Source organism: Bufo bufo, chromosome 1 (genome assembly GCF_905171765.1).
Source record: "Bufo bufo chromosome 1, aBufBuf1.1, whole genome shotgun sequence".
Classification (NCBI taxonomy): Eukaryota; Metazoa; Chordata; class Amphibia; order Anura; family Bufonidae; genus Bufo; species Bufo bufo.
The window spans coordinates 65,765,943-65,791,219 of record NC_053389.1 but is presented as its reverse complement, the minus strand read 5'-3'; the positions used below and the strand labels follow the sequence as shown (position 1 = coordinate 65,791,219).

Below are 25,277 nucleotides of genomic sequence, written 5' to 3'. Positions count from 1 at the left end.
AAGTACTACAGTATAACAAAAATAAAAATATGAACAATTTTTTTTTAAACAGTTAATCAACATTTTTCTTAAACAGAATTGTTTAAAACAAAGTACAACAGAAAAAGGATTCAAGTGTATCTGTACTTTTGAAAAAACTTAATGTGTCAGTGTCAAATGTTTTGATTGTAGTGGTCTCAGCAATTGGACCCCCACCAGAGTGCTCTATGCCACTGGAGACGCCCTCTTAAACTCTCTCCATTGTGTCTTCAGCAGACCTTTTTGTAAGCAAGTCTTTCACCTTGTTTTAGCAATCGGCTGGGACCTCAGCACTCTGACCCCCAACTAATCAAAACCTCGTGTCCCTGACATGTCAAAAAAATGTTTTTATAGTTTACATTACATTCTCATACTGTACACATTGATCTGCTAGAATCCATCCTCCGAAGTATATGCAGATACACTGATCCACCTTACCTTCCTCAGCGGCAGAAGACATGTTGTATTGTCTTGGCTGCAGCAGTGATGATATATCAAAGCAGCTAAGCACAGAACTCAGACGTAGACTTCAGAGATCAGCGATCGGCTGCAGCGGTACACGGGACATCACTGATTCAGCCAAAATAATAAATTACAGCTGCACACAGCGGAGAGGCAACAATGGATTTGGGGGGGGGGGGGGGGGGGGGGGGTGTTTAAGGAAGTAAAGGTAGTTTTCTTTTCTATCATTAGGGTCCCTGCAGTTTTGAAAAATAAATAAATAGGGACTATCCCTTTATGCCCTATATAAAATTATTCAGATACATTCTCCAGCATCACATCTGTAGGGATATTTTAAACAATTGCTACTGTTCATATGAAATAAGTGACCATTATTTAATGAACATTTCTGGGATGATGTGCTGCAAAAAATAGACTATATTTGATTGTTCATAGCTTGGAGAATTCCCAACTTTTATAATCATTAGGTCCAAAATTCTGTACCAATTAAGGTCTGAATATCTTTAGGGCAGGGCACAATTTCTAATACAGAGCTCCAAAACCTCTGCATGGACAGTTAAAAAGATACTATTCTGGCTGTAGCCACCACTAGAGGGAGCTCTGGGACCCGCTCCCATCTCCAAGTACAGAGCACATGCTGCTTTCTCCACTACTGCAGACCATTTGAAAACAACTAAGTGGCATTTTTTTTTTGGAGGTCCCACACTGGTGAACGGAGGGGTGGTTGTGCACGCACTATGTCCTCTCGATTCACCGCTATGGGACTTCCAACAATAGCCAAATGTACTCGAACGCAGTGTATGGAGAGAACACCGTGCATGTTCAGCATACCATAAATCTTCCTATGGGAATACCACTTTTAAAATGTGTCATACAGGTGAAACTCGAAAAATTAGAATATCGTGCAAAAGTCCATTTATTTCAGTAATGCAACTTAAAAGGAATTGCATTAATGCAGCTTAAAATTAGAATTTTGTGAAAAGGTTCAATATTTTCGGCTCAAAATGTCACACTCTAGTCAGCTAAATAATCCATAACCCCTAAGCAAAGGGGACCTGAGATTGTGACTTTGGGGTTTCTATAAACTGTAAGCCATAATCATCCAAATTATAACAAATAAAGGCTTGAAATATCTCTTTGCATGTAATGAGTCTCTCTCATATTTTAGTTTCATCTTTATCTTTTAAGTAGCATTACTGAAATAAATGAACTTTACACGATATTTTAATTTTTCGAGTTTCATCTTTACGTTTCCAAGATAAGAGGTTTTCTTTGAAACACTGCAACATATTAAAACATGCAACCAGTTCCCTTTAAAGGGGTGTCCATGGTTCAAAAAACATGGCTACTTTCTTCCAAAACCAATGCCACACCTGTCCACAGCTTAGCCTCATTTATTCTAACCGAGCCAAGCTGCAATATCAGTCAACCTATAGACAGATGTGGCACTGGTTTGGGAAGAAAACAGCCATTTTTTTTTAAATCCTGTAAAACCCCTTTAACTCAGTCTATGCAGATCATTTACAGTTAGGCCTCGTTCACACTTCAGTGATTTCCATCAGTGATTTGTGAGCCAAAACCAGGTGCAGATCTTTCCTTTATACCTCATCTCTGTGTAGGCTTCATTTTTGGTTTTGCTCAGAAATCACTGAAGTGTGAACGAGGCCTTAGAGTGCTGTGCTAATGAAACACACAGAGCTTCATATAAATAAAATTAATCAGCACAGAATTCTGGATTCATTTAGAATAAGACTAAATAGTATTCCATAAGCCACTTTCAGACAAGCGAGTGTCACGCTCCAAACTCGCAGCGCAGCACCTGTCATGACCTCCCAGCACTGCCGGGGGTCGCATAGCATTATATTGATTTATGATGCTATGTAACCCTTACAGTTCTGGAATGTATTGGATAATACTGGCAGCATTATAAGGGTTACATAGCATCATAAATCAATATAATGCTATGCGACCCGGCAGTGCTGGGAGGTCAGGACGGGTGCTGCACTTCAAGTCCGAAGCGTGACATTTGCTCGTCTGAAAGTGGTCATAGGTGACATTCAAGTCTAGCTTGCATATACAATTCTTTAGTATACGCCAAAAACTTGCTTGTGGACCCTGAGCCAAGAAAACTATGTGCAGCTTGGAAAGGTCACAGTAAAAACAGCTTTAAATCACTTCCTGCTGCTATCTCCAGACCAGAACTCTATCGCATCAGCTGAGAATGAAAAGGAAGTGTGCAAGTCGGCAGCCCACCTACCCTTGGGACCACCTACTCTGTGGATACGCCACTAATGTCCCATATGGCAATACCTCCAAGCTAAACACAGCATTTCTACAGCAGCAATTGGGAACCATGTGGTTGGTAGAAGCGTCCCATTACAATGTGACACTGCATGCTGACACCATGGTTATATGATACACATGTACAGCATTATGGTCCTGAGGCATAAACTTTCGGCAGTTATGTTAATCCAAAACTGGCTTTAATTTTTTATTGTCAAGTCTACAGGGCACTTTAGAAAAATTCACCAAAAAAAAAAAAAAAAAAAGTGCTTGGCATAGTGAGGTCCCAAACATAGGTGTGGTTATTTAACAGGACATATCATATTTTAATTTATAAATAACCAATGATAGAAAATCTCTGTAAATTGAGGTGTCATTCCAGCATATTAGAAACCCTATGGAAGGCAGGCTGATTTACTTGAATGCACAACTTCATATCTTAAGGAAGGGAAAAAAATAATATATATACACAGTACATGTTAATGCAGTCCTACCAGAATCCCTGACAAAACAATTTCACAATAGGACAGAAGTGTAAACTGATGTACATTCAAGAAGATTACTTCCTTTCGAGAGGCCTGTGGTTTGGCAGCTATGTGGGGGGTTGACAGCAGTTTTCACCCTTTGCAGTGCTTGTGCAAATCAGCAGCTTTGTGTATTTAAGACACGAGATCCCCCGGCTACCAGGAGGTAAAGAACGGCTTTCTGCAGTGGAAAGTCTGTGTGAACGCATTGCTCAGGTGAATGATCCTGCCCTGGCTTCCACTCTGGCTTCGCTCCACCACTACTTTAGGCATCTGGACCAGCTGAATGGGAGACTTCTCATCCTTTAACGCCTGAGTCAGATTCAGGATCTGATTGAAAGAAATGAAAGGTTTGGTATTTGAAAAAAAAAAAATCAATAAAAAAAAAAAAAATAATCACTCTTTAACAGTTTAGTGCAAAACACTGATATGGCCATGCCGCCATTTTCTTTTTCCCCTACTATAGAAATGTCCATTTTGCAGAATATAGGACATGTTCTGTCTTTTTCGCAGAACTACAGCACAGACATACGGATGTGGACAGCACACGTTATTTTTTGCTGCCCCTTTGAAACGAATGGGTCTGCATCCGATCAGCAAAAAATGTGGATCAGATTCAAACCACAAATATGTTCGTGTGCATGAGGCTTTGCGCAGTGACAGATTTACTGGATGAAGTGGGCAAGTGACTCAATCAGGTGGCTGCTGTACTTTGAAGGCCGTGTACAGGCAGAGCCATGGCTGCAATGTTGACTGGCAGCCATGACCAGGATGACCTGTAATAAAGTTATCTTTTTTTTTTTTTTATAATCAAAATGCATTTAGTTTGTTGCCAGTAAAATAGACACTTTTGATGCAAAAATAAATAAATAAATAAATATATATAGAGAACCAGGTCACTTTCCCTGATTGACCTGAGCTGCTCTGTATTCCAAAGTAGAGAAGCACTCCCCTTGAAAAGGGCAACCCCTCTGAGCCATCCCTAACACTTACACTACCTATGGTGCCCTGGTTTTAAGATTCCCGGAACTGTTAGGCTGGTTTCACACAGACGTTGCGGAAAAAGATGCGGGTGCGTTGCGGGAACATGCAAGATTTTTCCGCACGAGTGCAAAACATTGTAATGCGTTTTGCACACGCGTGAGAAAAATCGGCATGCTTGGTTAGGTGTTCTGTAGATTGTATTATTTTCCCTTATAACATGGTTATAAGGGAAAATAATAGCATTCTTAATACAGAATACATAGTACAATAGGGCTGGAGGGGGTTTAAAAAAAAATATATATATATATTTAACTCACCTTAATCGGCTTGTCTTCTTTGAGGAATAGGACCTTTGATTATGTCACTGCGCTCATCACATGGTCCATCACATGATCTTTTACCATGGTGATGGATCATGTAACAGACCATGTGATGAGCGTAGTGACGTCACCACAGGTCCTTTTCCTGTGCACAGCAAAGATGAAGACAGAAGAGATGCCGGCTGCGCAAACAAGTGGATTAAGGTGCGTTACATATTTTTTTTAACCCCTCCATCCCTATTGTACTATGCATTCTGTATTTGGAATTCTATCATTTTCCCTTATAACCATGTTATAAGGGAAAATAATAATGATCGGGTCTCCATCCCGATCGTCTCCTAGCAACAGTGCGTGAAAATCACACCGCATCTGCACTTGCTTGCGATTTTCACACAGCCCCATTCACTACTATGGGGCCTGCGTTGCGTGGAAAACGCAGAATATAGAGCATGCTGCGATTTTCACGCAACGCACAAGTGATGCGTAAGAATCACCGCTCACGTGCACAGCCCCATAGAAATGAATGGGTCCGGATTCAGTGCGGGTGCAATGCGTTAACCTCACGCATTGCACCCGCGCGGAAATCTAGCCTGTGTGAAAGAGGCCTTAGGGTGTCACCAGGGATATCCCAAGTTTCCGGCCGTATCCCGAAAGGTTTCATTGGGTGACTGGCCCAAATTATCAGAGGACAATTGATGGTACAGTAACAGCCCCGGTATCATGCCCCGTTAGGCTGTCCTAGAAAAGTGCCTTTCAGCACGTTTGTTTGTCAAGAGCTGTAGCGCAGGTTAAGCAGGGACACATCAGGGAAAGTGACCTGGCTCTGTGGGGGACCCCCTGACTATCTCTCCGCTCAGCTACCAAGCACTTCTCAGCAGCTGTAAGAACATTCCTTTTTATAGTGCACTGGTATCACACTTTGCAGTGTTTGCACCTTGTCTTAGTAATATTTTCATCACTTTTTGGCTATTATTTCAAGATTAATTATTAAAAGTCAAGTATCAACAAGGTAAACCAAACAGTATTTGAGGTAGAACTTAGGCCTACTGTTCTCTCCCACAATTCCAGTGTTTTTATCTCTGGATGGGACTAAGTGTTCAGAATCCCCCACCGAAAAACTAAATCTCGGCTCCTTACAACCCTCCCATGATGCCCTCTAGCAGGGCTATAGCCTTCAGTCCAGTGCAGGCAAATCAGAGAAGATGTACCAGCAAAGTCACTGAACTTACCAACAACGTGCTGCTAGAGGACATCAAGTGACTGCTGTATGGACGATGCCCCTGTAAACACCATTTTAGTATAAAAGTTATGTAAGAAATGTGCTTTTGAGATCTGCTGGTGCCTATTGGTCAGGGGGTATACATGGGCAAATGGATAATTTTCCTATGTTTAAGATATGCAGCAGGATTTAAGTGTCCAACCCCTTTAATCCTAGACAACAATGTAAAAGGGATTCCAGAAGTGAAATCGGTTTCCGCACTGTATAGGATTTTTTCACCATACTTAGGAAGTGTCAGACTACTTACCTGTCCTCTCATTACAGACATCTGCTTCTCAAATGTCGCCTTGTCAAATCCTTTATCAGTCTACAGATGTAAGCACACGAGGAAGAGCAGGTTATCAGCTGACCATATAGATTTCCCCATTATACTAGATAAATAATATCTACTCACCTTGAAGAGCTCATACAGATCTTCACAAAGGTCCTGAACGAAGTTCATGTCAGAGATGCGAGGAAGAATCAGGTCCTTTGTTTCCTGACTAAAGGGAACCTTCGCTTGAGAAAGCCAAGCCCAGAGGAAAGGATCTGAGGAGGAGAGAACATGGGGTAGATGTAGAAGTGCTCATGATACTGGCACACTTTACATCACAACACAGTGTTACATCTACTTTTATTACCCATTTCAGCCATCTACATGGCATAGAGAAAGTGACATAATGTCAGCGATTTATAGTGTGACAAGTTTATCAAAGGGCGCACGTTTGCCTCAATAGGTTGATAAATTATAATTATCCCATCTTTAAGGCTGCATTCACATGGCCGTGTGCAGCCCTTGTGGCGGCCACATTTCCTGGACATACCACTGTGAGCCACGATGCTGCGATATCCAGCCCCATACTCACAGCATCACGAGTATGCGAAAAAGACCTATGGTCGGGCTAGAACTCAGTGCATGACAGATTCTAACTTTATGGAAGAGTAAAAAAAATAAAAAATACATAAAATATGTACTTTATTGAATAACATGATTACATAAATAAAGGACGTTATATTTCCAAAGAGGTAGCAGCAAGAAAAAACACCATCCCAGTGGTACACTAAGCTCCAAATAAGGACAGAAAAAGCGACATTTGCAAAGGTCTATATAATATGGCAGAGTCTCATACATAACATACAATCAATATCTCTGTAAAACCGTAAAATCATTCCCAGAGATGGCAACAGCAGTCAGACCTGCGGATATCACAGGGACATGTAAAGCCCAAGGTGGGACCATAACATCTTGCAGACTGCTGACCATAAAGGGACTGCAGCTTGACAAAGACTCGTGTTGAGTCGAAACGTGTCATTTGTTCCTCCATGTGGGAATTAAAGAGATAAAACTGCATCCAATACGGCGAGTGCCGGTCGGCTTTGTTCTTGTTTTCTGGCCATGTCATTGAGTTGATTCGCCTTTCCTGTAGTAAAGCTTTTAACAGTAGACTAAGGGCTCATGCATATGGCCATAGGTGTTTTGCAGTCCGCAAATCCGCATAACATGACACAGATGCTGTGGAGTGCATGCCACCATTTTTTTTTTTTTTTAAATCAGTTTATTTTTTATTGAAATAATTATCACATGATGATCATCAAGGAGTTTGTAGTTTTTGTATAGTTGGAAATAAGCAAGTACCATTTATTTTTTAACTTCTGTAGAAACATCCTATCTTCATCCACAAAACGGACAGGAAAAGGACATCTAAACGTGCCGATGCAGACCGCACACGTGGGCTGTCTGCATCTTTTGAGGCCTCATTGAAAGGAATGGGGCCACATCTGCTCTGCAAAAAATGCAGACAGAAACTACGTCCGTGTGCATGAACTGTTTTGTCTTACGTCAAATGGATGCCATACAGTGGCATCCTGGAGTTCGTTGTAAAAAGTTTGTTTTTTTACTTTACACTGCAGGACAGATAAGCTTCTGTATTTTTTTTGTGCTGCTGAATTAGATATATAGACCTGGGCTATTAATCTAGTGTTAAAACGGCTACTTACACGCTCGCCATTCATCAGGGTGCTTAAATGGAAATGCCAGACCATTGTCAATCGCTGCGATTTTAATAATTGGCTCTTTATCAGTCCACTCCTGAAATCAAAACCACAATGAGAACCTGAACCAGCGGATGATTACAGGAAGCACACTTGCTATACAGAAGTCGTCTTGCCTTGGATACAGGACCATCGGGGTCTTTCTCAGATCCTTCAATGTTATCCTCCTGGCTTTCATATCGAATTAACCAGTTATCATTGCCTCGGTCTGCAAGATAAGAATTGTCGAGAAATGTCAGCCAGCGATTCTGAAAGATTACGGGATGCAGCTAGTGCAAAGATCCTTTTCTACTACTCCGCCACCCCAAGAACATAACCGTGAACACAGTGAAGAGTTAATTCTGAGTTGTGTCGCTCCATATCACTTACCCGTATTTCTAATGACATAGTCTAAAATGACTAGCCTCTCGAACTGAGACTGAAGCTGCTTTCTCGTGTTCTCAGGTAAAGGTTCGGTTTCAAACCTCCTCAGCCAGTGGTCCGCTTCCTTATGCCCATCTACAAAAAGCTGAAAGGAGCCGAACTGCGGAGAAGAAAAATACGGATTTACACTTTATAGCACTGATTGATAGATCCTGACAGAACATTGTAATATATACAAAGTCAAATCTTTCAAGTTATCAGCAGCTGCAAGGACAGCAAATTACACACAAATGATAGACGGAATCTCTATGCATAGGGCACATTCACACCGCCATATATTGAAGGCACTTCCTATGATGGAAACTGCTAAAAAAAATAAAAAAATAAAAAATAATACAATCCCAGCCCTGTAACCCTTTGATCGCTGTGATCAAAGGCAACTGCAGCATGATCGAAGAGGATGCTTCCCTCTAATGGTGCCACCAGTTTTCTCAATAATAAGATTGGGGAGTGGGGCACCCCTAAGCACTTGGCACTGAGGACCTAGAAAGGTCTACAGTGGCATTACAGGGGTTGTCTGGTTTATTAGATCGATGACCTATCCAGGTTATCAATATCGGATCGGTGGGGGTCCAACTCCTGCCGATCAGCTGTTTCTGTTCCTTACCACTGAAGTGAATAGTGGGGCTGTAATTACACTTCTCCGCTGCTGAAATATCAACGGCAAGCAGGTGAAGAGAACGCAGCGCTCGTATAAATGCTGTAGTCTCTTCAATCAGCTGCAAACGGGGAAGAGGAGCCAGGTTGAACCCCCCACCGATCCGATATGGATGATCTATCCTGACACCAGTTTAGTCAATATAGGAAACTGGCCAACCCCTTTAAGTCAAAACAGGGCAGGTCACCGGGGAGTAGGGTTGTCACGATACCAAAATTTTGATTAGATTTCGATACCATGAAAAAGGTGTTGCGATACTCGATACGAAGAAAAAATATAAACCACCAAAAAAAGCCGCTTGCATCCCACATTTTATGTAACGTCTTTTTTTCTGTTACGGCGTTCACCGCATATTTTTAAAAATATTTTAATCGTTTGGAATTTTTCGGACGTGGCTATGTAACAGATTTTTTTTTATTATTTATATATTTAGTTTTATATTAATTTTTTCTATTAGGGTGAATAGGACTTTACACTCTTACCTGTTGCCCAGGGCTTTGTGCACACAGCAGCATGGAGCTTACCATGGAAGGCTTCAGTAGCGTCCTGGCTGCCATAGTAACCAATCGGAGCTCCGATATTTCACTGCTGGGGCTCCGATCGGAAGCTGCCACTGCCACCAATGACTATAATACTGGGGTGGGGGGGGGGGCGCACTGCGCCACCAATGATTATAATTAACCTGAACACAAATGTAGGATGCGGGTGCCAGCAGTATCTCATACCCGGCCTCTATGACAAAGTGCTGCGATCTCTGTTAATTAACCCCTCAGGTGAGGCACCCGAGTTAATTTCTGCGGATCGCAGTGCCCAGTCATAGAGGGCGGGTGCCGGGTATGTGATATGGCCGGCACCTGCATTCTTACATTTGTATTAATAGGTTAATTAACTTCATTGGTGGTGCAGTGACCACAGCCCCTCTCCTCCTCCCCTCTCATTGGTGGCAGGAGGGAGGGAGGGACTGCCTCCTTCTCCACTGTGCCGCTCAGGAGAACATGGTGCGTGCGCCATGTTCTCTAACTGATACTAGGCTGTGCAGTAGCGCAGCCTAGTATCGGAAAATAGTAAAACCCGGTATCGAATCGATCCGGGTACAAAAGTAATCGATTGGGTATCGACCATTCGATACCCGATGCAACCCTATTTGGGAAGAAGGTGTATTGGTAGGACCACACAGGACATGTTGCACATCATGAGATCAATGTCACATTTCATATCTAATGATTGTGAGCCCATTGACAATGTGACATGCCACGACTGACAAAAATCCTAAATATGTTCCAGGTTGCATGTGACTTGCCATCGTAAGCTGCAATGCACGTGACTGCGACCTGGCAGCATCTTCTCTGGTTTTGTTTTCACAGCCAAATCAGAGGTAAAAGAAAAAATTCAAGCGACAGCAAGGGGCAGGCAAGTTACACACGTTTCTGGGCATGTGACTTTTCTGAGACTTGCTGTCGCTTTACACGTGTTGCTGTGTGGCCTCAGCCTAAAAGGAAACAAAATAGTCAGAACCTCTTTGAGGGTTGAGGGCACCCCCCTTACCTTGGGCGGTAAACCTATACGGTGAAATTTTCGACCAACTTTTGGCACTTTTTCCAAAGCATATTTCTTGCCTCTGGATTTTGCGCGATCTATTGCACTGTAGTTGAAGGTTTCACTGACAAGCCAGACTACCTTAAAAGAAGACAAAAGTTAAAAAAAAAAAAAAAAAAAAAACACAATAAGAGTAGTGTTGAGCGAACTTGTGTTTTAAGTTCAGCGTCTAAAGTTTGGGTTATCGAAGAATCGCGTTAGGGATTCTAAATTCCGTTATGGTCCGTGGTAGCGGAATCCATAACGCGATTCTTCAATAACCCGAACTTTAGACGCCGAACTTAAAACACAAGTTCGCTCAACACTAAAGAGGCAAAAGGTTCTAAATTAAAATAATGCCACATTCCAATTTCTATGTAGTGTACAGGGAGGTCAATTAAAGTGAACCTGCCGCCAGGACAAATAGATTAGGAAACCTATAATAAAACCAATTCATTTAAACGGGTCCACAAATCTGGAGATGCGAAACGGAGTGCTTTCTGGGGTTCCGTTCCGTGCCTCCGCACCGCAAAAAGATAGAGCATGCTGTATCTTTTTGTGGAACGGAGGGATCACGGACCCATTCAAGTGAATGGGTCTACAATCCCCATGCGCCTGTCCCACAGAAGGTGCCCGTGCGTTGCGGACCGCAATTTGCGGTTCACAGCAGGGGCACGGGACACCAACGGTCGTGTAAACGAGCCCTTAAGCTGACAACCATCTAAAGTGTACAGACTGCTTAACCCCTTCCCGACGGCCTCACGTAAATTTACATCAGCGGTCAGGTATTTAAAAATAGCACCACCACGTGAGCACAGTGGGTGCCACAGCAGGCACCCAGAACTAATTGTATTCAATCGATGAGAACGTCGACTGCACACATTTAAATGTGAGCACGGCATCTGGGAGGTCAAAATCCAGGAGCACATGCTCCCGGCAGTGCACCACCTGCCCTGATCCTCCTTAGGGTTTAAGCGGCAGCCTCGGTCCTCCTAAATCAGTGATGGCTAACCTCTGGCACTCCAGCTGTGGTGAAACTACGACTCCCAGCATGCACCATTCAGTGGAGTTCTGAGAACAGCCAATCAAGTGTACACCTTGGGAGTTGTAGTTTTACCACAGCTGGAGTGCCGGAGGTTAACCATCACAGTCCTTAATGATCCGAGGCTGCCGTATACAAGTTCCTATGGAGAGCCTGTCTGTGGCAGGGCTCCATAGGAACTTAAGTGTAATTCTTAGACTCCAATGCTACTGCATTGGGGTCTATGAGAAAAGATGTCTAATCATTGCTTGTTCTAGTTCTCTATGCAAAAAAATGCATGGTGTGCAAAACAGTGAAAGTGTTGAAAAAGAACCATTTTCATTCAAAAGAAAAGAAAAAATAAAAAATAAACCTGGGAGGTGAAACAGAAGGCTGGGAGTATAAAAAAAAAAAAAAAAAAAAAAAAAAAAAAAAAAGTGTTCAAGGGGTTAAAGGAGTTGGTCCACGATATCTGATCGGTGGGGGTCCAACGCTCAGCACCGCCGCTGATCTGCTGTTTTGGGGTAGCTCCAACACGACCTCCACAGCTCCATCCGTTGTGTAGTGGACAGAGCTGGTTACTGCAGCGCTGCTCCCATTAATTCCGCATTAAGCAACTTAATCCACTACAAAATGGACAGAGCTGTGTAGTTCCAATGCTATAGTAGAACATTTGTCCCCCACCAATCAGATATTGATAGCCTATCGGAGGATAAGCCATCAATGGTAAAAATATTGGACCAACTCCTTTAAGGCTCTGCTCGAGTCAAACTTAGCTACAAACAGTCATTTTTATTCTTACAAAATACTTCACAAGATTTAACTTTTTCAAGTAGTGAATATGGTGGCATTTACAATACTGATCCATTTGAAAATAAAACGTGACAGACACCTTTCATTACCTTGGTTTTGGGTACAACTCCTAATCCAAGTTTTTCATCGACTAAATAGGCTCCAGCTTCAGACAGGTACCCCTGGTTCGGAACAAGGCAACCACGGCCAAAGCAGCAGGGACAGCACACTTTGTGAAAATATTTGGTCCATTTTGGGTTAAGGTGACCATAAGGCTCTTCTGATTTTGGTTTAAATACTCCAACTATTTTCTGAGAAAAATAAAAAATAAAACATTTTGAATACAGACAGCTCACATTAAAGGGGTTGTCTGGGCTGCACTTACTGATGGCCCGTCCTCAGGCAGAAAGAAAAATTCTTGCTTAAAAACATTTAAAGGGGTTGCCCGGGTTTTACTAAGTGATGGTCTATCGTTGCAGATCAGCAGGGGTCCAACGCCAGCCGCCTATCAGCTGTCCGATTGTTGCAGCGCTGCTCCATTTGAAGTCAACGGGAGCAGCGCTGCAAAAATTGGACAGCTGATTGGCGGGTGCCATTGGACCCCTGCCGCTCTTTTATTTTAATCATTTTTTAAAGTGTAATGGTCGTTTCAAGTGTATTTTTTATATTGTGTGGGGACAGTGATTATTCTTTTAAAATATTTTACTAGGGAAATGTGTTAATTTTACAAGAAAACTGCATATAAAGTGTCCACATAGCAGCAGTCAGAACCCATCCTCAGTGCCTACTATACACTGGCTATGCGCAAATATGGAGGCACTCTCTCTCAGCCTGTCTCCTATCTCCCTACCTCAGCCTCTCTGCAGGTGTCCTACGATGTGTGCGATTTGTCCCTCCCTATCTGACATGCGGCCAGCTCTGCACATTTCTCTTTCCTGCACTTCTCATAGTGAGTGCAGGAAAGAGAATGCGGCTGCACCAATCAGAGCTGGCAGTAAGCACACAGCGCTGTTCTCCTAGCTCTTCTCTGCACTCACTAGCAGAAGTGCAGGGAAAAGAGAAACTTGCAGACATATTTTAGTAATAAATTATGCTATATTAAAAATAAAAATTTTAAATCATAGTCCCTACACAATAAATAAAAAAAAATAAAAAAAAAGTTACTCCAAGTAACTCATGTACCGCCCCTTCGCATTAAAGTCTATGGGAGACTGATGAAAAGCAGACTCCATATCCATCCTTTCCTACGCAGAGACTTTGCAGTAGGGTGAAATTCAACAAGCTCAATACTTCTGTTCTCTTCATGGACATCTGTGGGGAGAATCAAGGCACCCCTATACACACACAAGCTTGTCAACCATCTTCTGTATTCTTTTGTATGGGCTCCTTTGACCAGGGGAGACTCTCCACCTTGGTCTCCTTCAGCCTGCAAGGTATGGAAAACACCCTCCCATAGATCAGTAACTGCATAGGAGACTACATAGCAGAGCTGTGGTATTTTATAGATAAAAGGAGACCAGGTAGTAAAAGCAGTCATGGGTGACATGAAGTCTATACAGGTGCCCACTAAGTTCACTAGCGCACGCTCATATTATACACACCCCCTTTGGATCTTTAACAAAGTAGCTTCCACTTGAGCCCTGGGATATCCTTTCGGGAAAGACACCGTTGTCAATCGCCTGCTCGGCTCGGTGAATTATATCAGCAAATTCAATATCATCCAGTATGACGTTCAGCTCTTCATTGCCGTGGCCTATATAAAAAATAAAAAAAATGAAAAATTTTTAAAAGATTATATGCATGGTAATAGTGGCACTGTGTGCATATCACACGCTACCATGACCAATACAAACTTCAATATAAAAGATTCCTTGTCTAATCCTTTGCCCTTCTACCCCCCCAAACAAATGTTCCTACCAGCAGCAGACCTCCACCCGGGAAGCACATGATCCAGTATAAGCTGGAGGCCAACAGTGCCTGAGGACCCGGCTGATTCTAAAGGGGTCAACTGGATTTCACTTAGGTTTTAGTCACCCTGGTGGACATAATGCCGCTGAATTTAGTCCTGCTATTTCACTGGAATCTGCAACAAAGGCTCCTAACGGAGTCTCCACCGCAGATGTCAACCTAGCCCTAGTCATATGCGCTTCAAACTTTTAGCCTTCTCTTTAGGACACAGCTTCTGTCAGCCATATTAGTTCTTCTGGGGAAGATATCGGTCTCGTACTGAAAAGATCTGTAGGATGACTTCCCTTCCCCTGGTCAGATCAGAGCAGACAGATCTCATCTCTGCTTAGGCATGCCTGATAAACAGGGCCGGCGTCAGCACCCGGCACACCAGGGCAAGTGCCCGCTAACTCCTGCAGCTGTGTCCTGGTCTTCATTAAACTGCCTGTTCTGAATTCTAGGGCAGCTTACCCCAGCAATGCAGACAATTTTCGCCATGTGCACTGCTGGGGTGGGCGGCCCCAGGACTCAGAACAGGGTAGATGGAGATTCCTAGCTAAAGGACCTTCCTGAGGTCATCTGCCCATGTGACCAGTGTGGGAGGAGCCTGGCTGTGTGTGTGTGTGTGTGTGTGTGTGTGCCTGCGCTCGTCTGTCCGCCCCTGTGTGTGCCTGCGCTCGTCTGTCCGCCCCTGTGTGTGCACACAGCGCTTATGCCGAGAGTTTGGCTGCCTTCACAGCGAAGGGGTAGGGAAGGGGACGTGGTTACTGTGACTTAAAGCAAGGAGGCAGCTGCCTCCCTGACTTTGAGCATGTGTGGAGAAGCGCGCCGGGCAGGGGATAAAACGTTTTCAGTACTTTTGCTGCAGCTGCCTTCAGGAAGAAAGGCATCATCAGAAACACACTGCTGGCAGCTTGGGATGGTTTTGGGAGGTGACAGGTTCCCTTTAAGCTGCTTCTTCCTTATTTAAGCAGTGCCTTCCCCTCCCCCTTTTCTCCGAGGGGGGGGGGGGGGCATGCAGTTGTGTGCCGAGCTCATCCTGACTTCTCCCACAGATGTGTGCAGAATGATGTATAGGCTGTAGAAGAATGCTTGAGCCAATTACTTAGCTAGATGATTCACATATATATTCAGTGCCTATAAAAAATAAAGCACCTCCTTGAAGTGTCATATATGACATAATCAGTATTAATGTTAGTAAAACGCCATTATAATATGCACAGATGTTTACATTAAGTTCACATACCCAAAGTTTGTAAGATAGAACACTTGGCGTCTGCGCGTTGTGCACTCTTTTCTTCTTAGCCAATGAAATAATGGCAGGAGCTTCCGAGGGGGACGCCCCCTCTGGAGATGTAAAAACTGATTTACTCATTGTAATAAACAGAGACTGTCTTTGACCTGCCTTTGTGTCAGCGTATATGTCTCTGCCACGCGTGGATATTAACCCCTTGGGGTACCTTGATCTGGAGCACCAGAGTGTATCTTAAATGCTTCAAGTGGAAGCAGCTTCAACAGTGTTCCTATGCCTTGATGCAGCTGCATCAGGACATTCTGTGCGAGGCAATAAGAAGATGGAAGAGGACGCAGTGCCGCCAGCAAGTAGTCCGTGGGAGAGACACAGGGAGGCACACTAAGGACGTAGGCAACACTACCACGTGATCTACACTAGTGTTATCTGTGGTTTTACATAGGACTGCAGGTAACACTACTACACTTTCTGTACTCAGCCATGACCATTATCTGTGCTGTTACATAGGACTGCAGGTGATAACTACTATATTATCACTGTGCAAGGGGGCCTACTGAGACTTTATCGCCCAACCCTCATGAACCTGGAGTCAGCCCTGCTGATAAACCTGAAGCATAAAAACGTCCAACCTAATGTTTACAGAGGTGTGTGCCAATGCAAGACACCATAAATAAGAAAGTACAGGCCTGCAAGGTACGTAATGGTATAAAGACCTCTCAGAAGCACTGGACATCATCTATGTGTACACTGATCAGCCCCAACAGTGAAACCACCTGCCTAACATTATGTAGGTCCTGCTCATTCCACAACAGCTCTAACTAGTCCACAAGACCTCTGAAGGTGTCCTGAGATATCTGGCACCAAAATGTTACCAGTAGATCTTTTATGTCCTGTAAGTTGTGAGATGCGGCCTCCATGAATCAAGACTTGTTTTTCCAGCACATCCAACGGATGATCGATCAGATTGAGATCTGGGAAATTTGTAGGCCAAGACATTACCTTGAACTCTTTGTCATGTTCCTCAAGCCATTCCTGAATAAGTCTTAGTGTGGCCGGGGAATTATCCTGCTGATAGAGGTCACTGCTATTAGGGAACTCCGCTGCCATAAAGGTGTGTAGGTGGTACGTGTCACATCCACATGAAGGCCAGGACCCAAAGTTTCCCAGAGCATCAAAAGGCCTCCGCCGGCTTGTCTTCTTCTCATAGTGCACCTCTTCCCAGGTAAGTGCTGTACACACACCCGGCTGTTCACATGATGTTTAAGAAAATGAAATTCATCAGGCCCCGGACGCCTTCTTCCATGGGACTTACTAGTTATGACGATCACGTTCCCTTTCTAGGCATTTCTTTGTGGTGGACAGCGGTCAACATGATGTCCTGTGTCTACTGACACCGTTCTACCAAAGTCAACATTAACTGGTCTAGAAGGACTAGCCTCCACTCCAGCCTTACATCAGTGAGCACCCATCACCCGGTCACTGGTTGGCCTTCCTTGGACCACTATCGGTAGGTACTAACTACTACATATTAGGAATAAACCACAAGACCTGCCATTTTGGAGATAATCTGACCCAGTCGTCTAGACATCACAATTTGGCTCCCGTCAAAGTCGCTCCAATCCCTTCACTTGTTCATGTGCTGAAGGCATCAGAAATGGTCTTAAATATCTGACTGATCACTTGTTTGCCGATATATCCCACCCCTTGTCTCCAGATGATCCACTTTACCATGTTACGGCCGATTGCTGTATGTGAATTATCTAAGCATGCTGGGCTATGTAGTTCAGGGCTGACGTATTCACAGATTTAGACTCCAGTCATTGTGGAGTGTACAGGGTGTGCGGCTGTCTTAATGAGCCCTAACACACATGCAATATCACCGACATAGGCTGAAGGGTGGCTCATTCTTGAGGAATTAATAGGTTAATGGGGCTAAACAGCGACATGCGACTTTTTATTTTATTTTATTTTTTTATATAGAATGATAGTTAATGATGGCACACTGCGACAAAACAGTCGCAAATAATCCATGCAAGTCACATGTACCCTTTTTGTCGCATGACACATCGCCATGTGGCCCTAGCCTTAATTAACAGGATTCTCTTTCCCCGAGAGCTGAAGTTCTCAATTATGACTTCACAGATGGAGAAAAGGCGCCATATCCCTGGCGGTGCGAGACATCTTCATTACATCCATGTGCCGTGCAGGAGATGATTAAACGCTCCACACATATGGAGAAGGTGTTATAGCAGACAAGCGACGGCGAGAAAACAAGAGGTGCGAGAACAGATCAAGGACGAAGACGAGCGCTCATGTCCTATACACATCACTGCACATGATCAGACACTAGATCCTGTGCTAGATGCTGGGAGTTATAGTGCAGCGCCTAAACAGATTACAACTGCAGACGGTGAGCGGTGTATCACATGTACAAGGGTCGCCTCATCCGTCAGGATCAGGGGCGCTTGGTACCTAAATGTGTCTGGTAAACATAAGCACGACGGCTTCTTCAAAGAGCGAGCTAATCAGGCGGAGTGTCAGGAGTCAGACCGACACTAGTCAGATACTGACAACCTTTGCCGAGCATAGATTTTCAACACTAAATATTTAAAGAGGAGCTGACATGTCTGGTTTATTAACTACTTGCATTCCCCATGTAATAATTCTGAAGCCAGGGCTGTGGAGTCGGTAGATAAATGGTCCAACGCCTCAGTTTTTGGTACTTCCGACTCCTCTGTATTTAATATGTGAATGTATTTTATACATTCCTTGAAGGAAAGAAAGGCAACATACATGTCATTACCACAGAACTACTGGCGAGCAGGCCGCTGCCTTCTCCTTTGTGTGCTGGTCTTCTGCTGAAGATAGGGCAGTGGGGGGGATCCAGGACGGGGCATTTATTGTAAAACATGATTTCCCTAGTAGAATCCTATAGTCCTGTTTAAAGTTTAAGCTAACAATCTGAGGCTACTTTCACACTAGCGTTCGGGTGTCCGCTCGTGCGCTCCGTTTGAAGGCTCTCACAAGCGGCCCCGAACGCATTCGTCCAGCCCTAATGCATTCTGAGTGGACGCGGATCCGCTCAGAATGCATCTGTCTGGCGGCGTTCAGCCTCCGCTCCGCGAGCGGACACCTGAACGCTGCTTGCAGCGTTCGGGTGTCCGCCTGGCCGTGCGGAGGCGAGCGGATCCGTCTAGACTTACAATGCAAGTCAATGGGGACGGATCCGTTTGAAGATGACACCATATGGCTCAATCTTCAAACGGATCCGTTTTCCAAATGGTTTACAGCTTCAGTCTTGAGCTATTGACCATCCATTCCCGTCACTTATACAAGTGTCTCTAGTCCTGCAAAAAACATATTTACTTGATCAGTTATCAGTGAGAGGCAAGGTTAACCATGGGCGTTGCGTTCCCTGTAACAGCGGAACACAACACAATGGAAAGTATAGGTATTGCCGCTCCTTAAAGGGAACCTGTCACCAGGATTTTGTGCATAGAGCTGGGGACATGGGCTGCTAGATGGCCGCTAGCTCATCTGCAATACCCAGTCCCCATAGCTCTCTGCGCTTTTATTGTGTTAAAAAACAGTTTTGATCCATATGCAAATGACCTGATATGAGTCCGGAGATGAGTCAAGCGGAAAGGAGCCCAGCACCGCCCCGCGTCCTCCGAATCTCCTCCTTGCTGGCTGACGTCACAGAGCTGGAGCGCCGAAATCTTGCGATGCGTGAGCTAGCGCATGCGCAGTGTCGGCATCATGTTCATTCCTGTACTGGCATCAGCACAGGGAACGAACTACGCATGCGCTAGCTTGCGCATCGCGAGATTTCGGCGCTCCAGCTCTGTGACGTCAGCCAGCAAGGAGGAGATTCGGAGGACGCGGGGCGGTGCTGGGCTCCTTTCCGCTTGACTCATCTCCTGATACAGGACTCATATCAGGTCATTTGCATATGGATCAAAACTGTTTTTTAACACAATAAAAGCACACAGAGCTATGGGGACTGGGTATTGCGGATGTGCTAGCGGCCATCTAGCAGCCCATGTCCCCAGCTCTATGCACTAAATCCTGGTGACAGGTTCCCTTTAACTGTGCGTTGCGTGCCATATAGTGAAGCATATGAAAAGCTTCTTCATGGACACCTAACGTGTTCGTTTTGCGGTAACGTGACGCACTGCATGCATTGGCCTTTATTCTTACAGTAGAGAAGTACCGTATTTTTCGCAAAAGTGGTGGAAAAATAGCAGTGCGTCTTATGAGGGCGAATGCTGCGACCGTCTGGTGAATAGGCTGAGAGGGAGGAGGGGCTGGCATCTGTTTATGTAATGGCAGCGGGGCCCGGTGCAGTCACTGTATACTACTACACCGGGCCCCGCTCACTGTAGTATACGGTAATCATATCTAACTTGTGGGTATTGTTAAAGTATTCCAATCATCTTAAATCTAGCGCTGTACTACTTACTACTAACTTCTTGGCAGTCAGGAGGCCGGGTAGGCGCTCGGAGCGTAGCTCACTACGTCACGCGCCTGCTCCGCCCACTTTATGAATGAAGCAGGCACCGGGCCCCGCTGCCATTACAGAAACAGATGCCGGCCCCCATTGACTACACAGGGACACTGTTATGGGGGGGGGGGGGGGGGGGGGGGAGATCTGTGGATGACAGATAAGATGGCCCCCACAACAGTGCCATCCACAGACCACCATTAGTTCAAAACCCACCAAAAGCACACCTTTTGGTTCAAAATATTTTTTTTCTTATTTTCCTCCTCAAAAACCTAGGTGCGTCTTATAGAGCGAAAAATACGGTAATTAATTATAACTTTTTGTGAATTGGGACATTTAAACTTGCTTTTTTTTTTTTTTAGTCAAGAGTATTTTTTGCCGACTCCAGGTACCCAAAATTGCCTCCGACTCAGACTCCACAGCCCTGTCTGAAGCGTCTGTTTTTAGGACTCTAAAAATGTGCCACTATTATTCCTACTACAAATTAGGAATGAATTGCTTGAAGTTTGCAATAAAGGTCCAGATGGGTGTTACCAGTTGAGGTTCTGCCCCTGCACAGGCTGACACTATCTAATCAGTGCTGCCAGTGTCAGCCTGTGCAAGGACACAGCCCCGACTGGTAACACCCATCTGGACCTTTATTGCAAACTGCTAGCAATGCATTCATTCATAAACTTCTAGTAGGAATAATAGAGGAATGCCACATCATAGAGTCATAATAGATGCTCCAGAATTGTGATAACCTGGGGAATGCAAGTAGTTACTAAAACAGACATGTCTGGAGAGGGGACGGCTTGACTTTAAGTCCTTATGCACTTGACCGTATCTAGTACATTCTGCCTTTCCCCGTGTTACATGAAAGGGTGCACCAAGTATGTCAGCTGATCAAGGAGGGACAAAACGCGTCCCGGAAATCAGCACCAGGCGGCTTCATATACTGCAGGTTATTGGAGTGTATATGCTCCTCTCCATGTGCACCATACACAGCGCGTCATAAGGAACTACAACCGGAGCCTCTCCCCACAAAATCATGTAAAAAATGTAAGACGCTTGCTTTTCCAGTGGACGCTCTTCAGCCGCACTGGACATCGAGATGTTAAGGAGTTAAGCAAACAAGCGGATGCTGAAAAACCAGTTAAGTAAAGAGCAAGCAGTGATGTGGGACTATCGCCCTACGTGGCCGTTCACAGGTCATTATTGCAGACACTTCAGTGGACAGAAATCAATCTGTTCAGGACTGTGATCTCCCCGGCCGGACACGTGGCTAAAATCAATGCTTGGAGCTGGAATTTGCCCTCAAGGCTTGTGACTAGGGATGAGCGAAATCCGTCTGGTTTCCGTTATGCTGGAGTCCTCTCCTGCATAACGGAAACCAGACGGATCCGTTATGCAGCCCATAGACTTAGATTATGACGGAATGAATAACGGAACGCCTCTAAAGGCATTCCGTCATGGAATTGCGGTCCGCGGTAACGGAATCCATAACGCAATTCAGCTTATACTCCAACCCGAACTTCAAAATCTGAAATTCACTCATCTCTACTTGTGAGGTTCTCCTGACTAGAGGAGGCGGCTGCGGGGCACACACAGATCCCTCAGGGCTAGCTACAGCTAGTGGGAATAGTAGAGGTCTCTGATCACACAGTGTCCATGTATGAGAGGTTTTCCAGGACTTAGGCCCCTTTCACACCAGCGAGTATTCTGTGCGGGTGCAACGCGTGAAGCGAATGCATTGCGCCCGCACTGAACCCGGACCCATTCATTTAAATGGGGCTGTGTACATGAGCGTTGGTTTTCACGCATGACTTGTGCGTTGCGTGAAAATCGCAGAATGTTCTATATTCTGTGATTTTCACACAACGCTGGCCCCATAGAAGTGATGGGGGTTTGTGAAAAGCACATCGCCTCCGCAAGCAATCGATGTGTTTTTCACGGATGGTGGCTAAGAGATGTAGTTTGTAAACCGTTTTTTTACGCGCGTGCAAAACGCATTGCACCTGCGCGATAAAAACTGAACGCAATCGCAGGCAAAACTGAATAAACTGGCTTGGGAAATCACGCATTTTCCACTGAACACATCCAGACCTATTCTGCTCACGCTCGTCTGCAAGAGCCTTAGGGCTCACGTACACAAAAGTTATTTACCTCCGTGTCCATTTGGGGTTTTTTTGCGGACCATATGCGGAACCACATGCTAACGGGTCCGCAAAAAAATTTAATAAAAGAACTTACTCCGTGTGCATTCCGTTTCTGTATGTGCGCATGTCCGTTTCGCAAAAAGAAAAAATTTAACATGCCCTATTATTGTCCGAATTACGGACAAGGATGGGACCGTTCTATTAGGAGCCCAGGTGTTCCATTCCGCAAAATACGGAACGCAAACGGACGTCATCCGCTAAATACATAGTCGTGTGCATGAGCCCTGACTGACAATCATCTTAAGGAGGTCATAGGTGGTCCAACCAGCTAGACCCCCGACAATTACAGCTGCAGTTCTGGTGTCACTAGTAAAACACTGACAAAAGTGTTTGAAAGCTGGACAACCCCTTTAAGGCCACTTTCACAACTGGGTCATGGATTCTCTAGGGTCAATGCCCAAAGGACGACACGGACACTCAACGATCAGTTAGATTCTGTGCTATTCTTGCCATTAAACTGGAAAGCACCGCTGACTGGCGGCTCCAGTGCAAATGTGAGCAGAACCCCATGATGAAAACCGATCTTGTTCCGTGCCACTCTCAAAGGGCGGCGCTGGTGTCAGTCATGTGACATCTGTCTTTGGCCTCCCTTCCCCTGACTGAGCACCGCACGGCTCCAGTCCTCGGTATTGCAGGTGAACCCACCCATGACTGACCGCTCTCTCTCCATTAGGGCTCGTTCACACAACTGGATGTCTCTTTCAGTGTTTTGCGGGGCGTTTTTAACAGATCCGTTTTTTGTTTCAGGTTCTGTTTTTCCATATGGCATATACAGTAATGTAATTACATAGAAAAAATTGGGCTGGGCATAACATTTCCAATAGATGGTTCCGCAAAAACGGAACGGATACGGAAGACATACAGAGTACATTCCGTAAGTGTTGAATGGAGCCACGGAACGCGATTTGCAGGCAATAATAGGACATGTTCTATCTTTGAATGGAAACAGAACGCATACGGAGTACATTCCGTTTTATTTTGCGGAACGAGCCCTCATCATGTCTATGGAGAAATCCATCAGTCAGGGGCTAGAGAGCGGAGGTAGCGCTGCAAGTAATAAAGGGTAGATTTCACCAAAACGATCAGTCATCGGCTCAGGTAAGATGGGCAGTACAGATGGTAGTCAGCCATTAGAAATACAGACTTATGTGAACAGGAGCCTAGAAGTCGGTGCAGTGTGTGACAACCGTCCACGTGACCAGTAGTCGGGCCCCGCCCACGTCTCCCTAGAGCACAGTTCACACTGGCGCTTACCGGCACTGGACAGCAGGCTGTCCCGGTCTGAGGAGGAGCTGAGCCGCGGTCTCCCCTTCCTCCCGGACTTCGGGGAGGTGGCACCGGACCTCTTCAGCAGCGGCTCTTCCTCTCCTGCTTCCTCTTCCCGAGCTCCTCCAGCGAAAAACCGCACAGCACTTCCCGGTGCCGCTCTGCCCGCCTGTGCAGTGACCGGAGCCGCTGTCGCTTCACCACCCTCCGCAGACGGCTCCAGGAACACCAACAAAGGCGGGGAAGCCCCCCGTTCTTCTGGCTTCTTCTCCGCCATCACATCCTCCCGGGACAAACCACCGCCACCGGAGCCATCCCGCACACTGATAATATACAGGGAAGTGTCCACACACGTCACCACAGCGAGCAGAGGCTTCCTATTGGCTGGGCCGCGCCACAGAACTGCTCCTATTGGTCGAGCTTACTACCCGCCTGCAGCTAAGGTAGCCGGTGTTCTGTCAACACATGCGCGTCTCAGACCTGAAGGCGGTCATGTGACATGTGTTTGACGAATGAGGGCTTTCGAAAAGGTGTAGACTTCAGCCCTGCTTGCCAGGCAGATTGCATGCAGCCGCCGCTCTAGCCACGCCCCTCACATGGACTGCCCCAGGATTTGTTGCGAATGTATCAGTAGGAGTGTAAATGTCCCTCGCCGCGCCCCGTCTTGTCTTCCTAGTTCTTTCGTCTAAGGGTGTGTTCACATTTGTAGGTTTTGACCAGGTGTTTTTATGCAGTTTTGGAAACAGATGTAAATCATGAAGGAGATATAGTATGAAGGCGAGGGGCTGCTTATGCTGTGGTCTTTTATCCACCCCTGTTTTTTTGCTTCAAAAACTATTTTAAAAAAGCGATCAAAACCTGTAGGTGTAAATATAGCCTAATTCTGTTCAGTGGAGACTGATTCCCCCCCCCCCCCAACCACACACACACACACACACACACACACACAATCACACAATTAAAGGGGTTGTCCCATCTCAATAATTATAGCATATTACTATGATATGCCATAAATGTCAGATAGGTGTGGGTCCCACCTCTGTGACTTTCTCCTATCTACAGAATGGGTCCCCAAAATGAAGGAGAACACATGCGCTCTCCCTTAAAGGGGTTTTCCGAGACTTTAATACTTATGACCTATCCTCAGTATCTGATAAGCTGTTTGAGAAGGCACCTGCGCTCGCAGTAACGCCGTCACCTTCTAGCAGCTTACCCTAGGCCATGTGACGTTATGTTCATCAATCACGTGAGCTAGGCGCAGCTCAGCCCCATAGAAGTGAATGGGGCTGAGCGCAATGCCAAGCACGGCCACTATACAATGTATGGCGCTGTGCTTGGTGATTTCAGAGAAGGCCTCGGGGCTCACAGGAGCATCGGTGCCTTCTCAAACAGTTGATCAGGGCGGGTCCTGGGGGTCCGACCCCTACCAATCAGATACTGATGAACAGCAGGAGACGTCGTTGTCAAGCTGTAATTAATGCTCAAGGCCACAGGACAAGTTATGGAGACACTGACATTTTGTGGGGGTGTACCCAGCACTGGTGTCGGCTTTTGTTTCAATAAACTGTTTGAGATGAGGAAAGCACCACTGCTGTAAATGTCCGACTTTCATGATATAATATCACTGTAGTGTGAACTTTTTACGTTTTCCATAAATTTCACCTAAAAGCCAAATATCCCTAACATTTTGTGAGTAGTGTATATAAGACAGATACAACTTTTTCTCGTTTAATTCACTCC

The 25,277-nt window shown here is 45.2% G+C and overlaps 1 protein-coding gene across 1 annotated transcript; it reads right to left on the bottom strand.

Annotated features, from left to right (window-relative positions):
* Positions 1-2,385: 2,385 nt before the first annotated feature.
* PI4K2B (phosphatidylinositol 4-kinase type 2 beta) lies at positions 2,386-24,002 on the bottom strand. Its single transcript, XM_040425556.1, has 10 exons — positions 23,526-24,002; positions 13,972-14,123; positions 12,481-12,681; positions 10,528-10,659; positions 8,271-8,424; positions 8,018-8,109; positions 7,848-7,938; positions 6,265-6,398; positions 6,118-6,177; positions 2,386-3,617 (listed from the first exon to the last, which is right to left on the bottom strand). The coding sequence occupies exons 1-10, from the start codon at positions 23,812-23,814 to the stop codon at positions 3,444-3,446; spliced, it is 1,479 nt and encodes a 492-aa protein (XP_040281490.1). The 5' UTR covers positions 23,815-24,002; the 3' UTR covers positions 2,386-3,443.
* Positions 24,003-25,277: the final 1,275 nt, after the last annotated feature.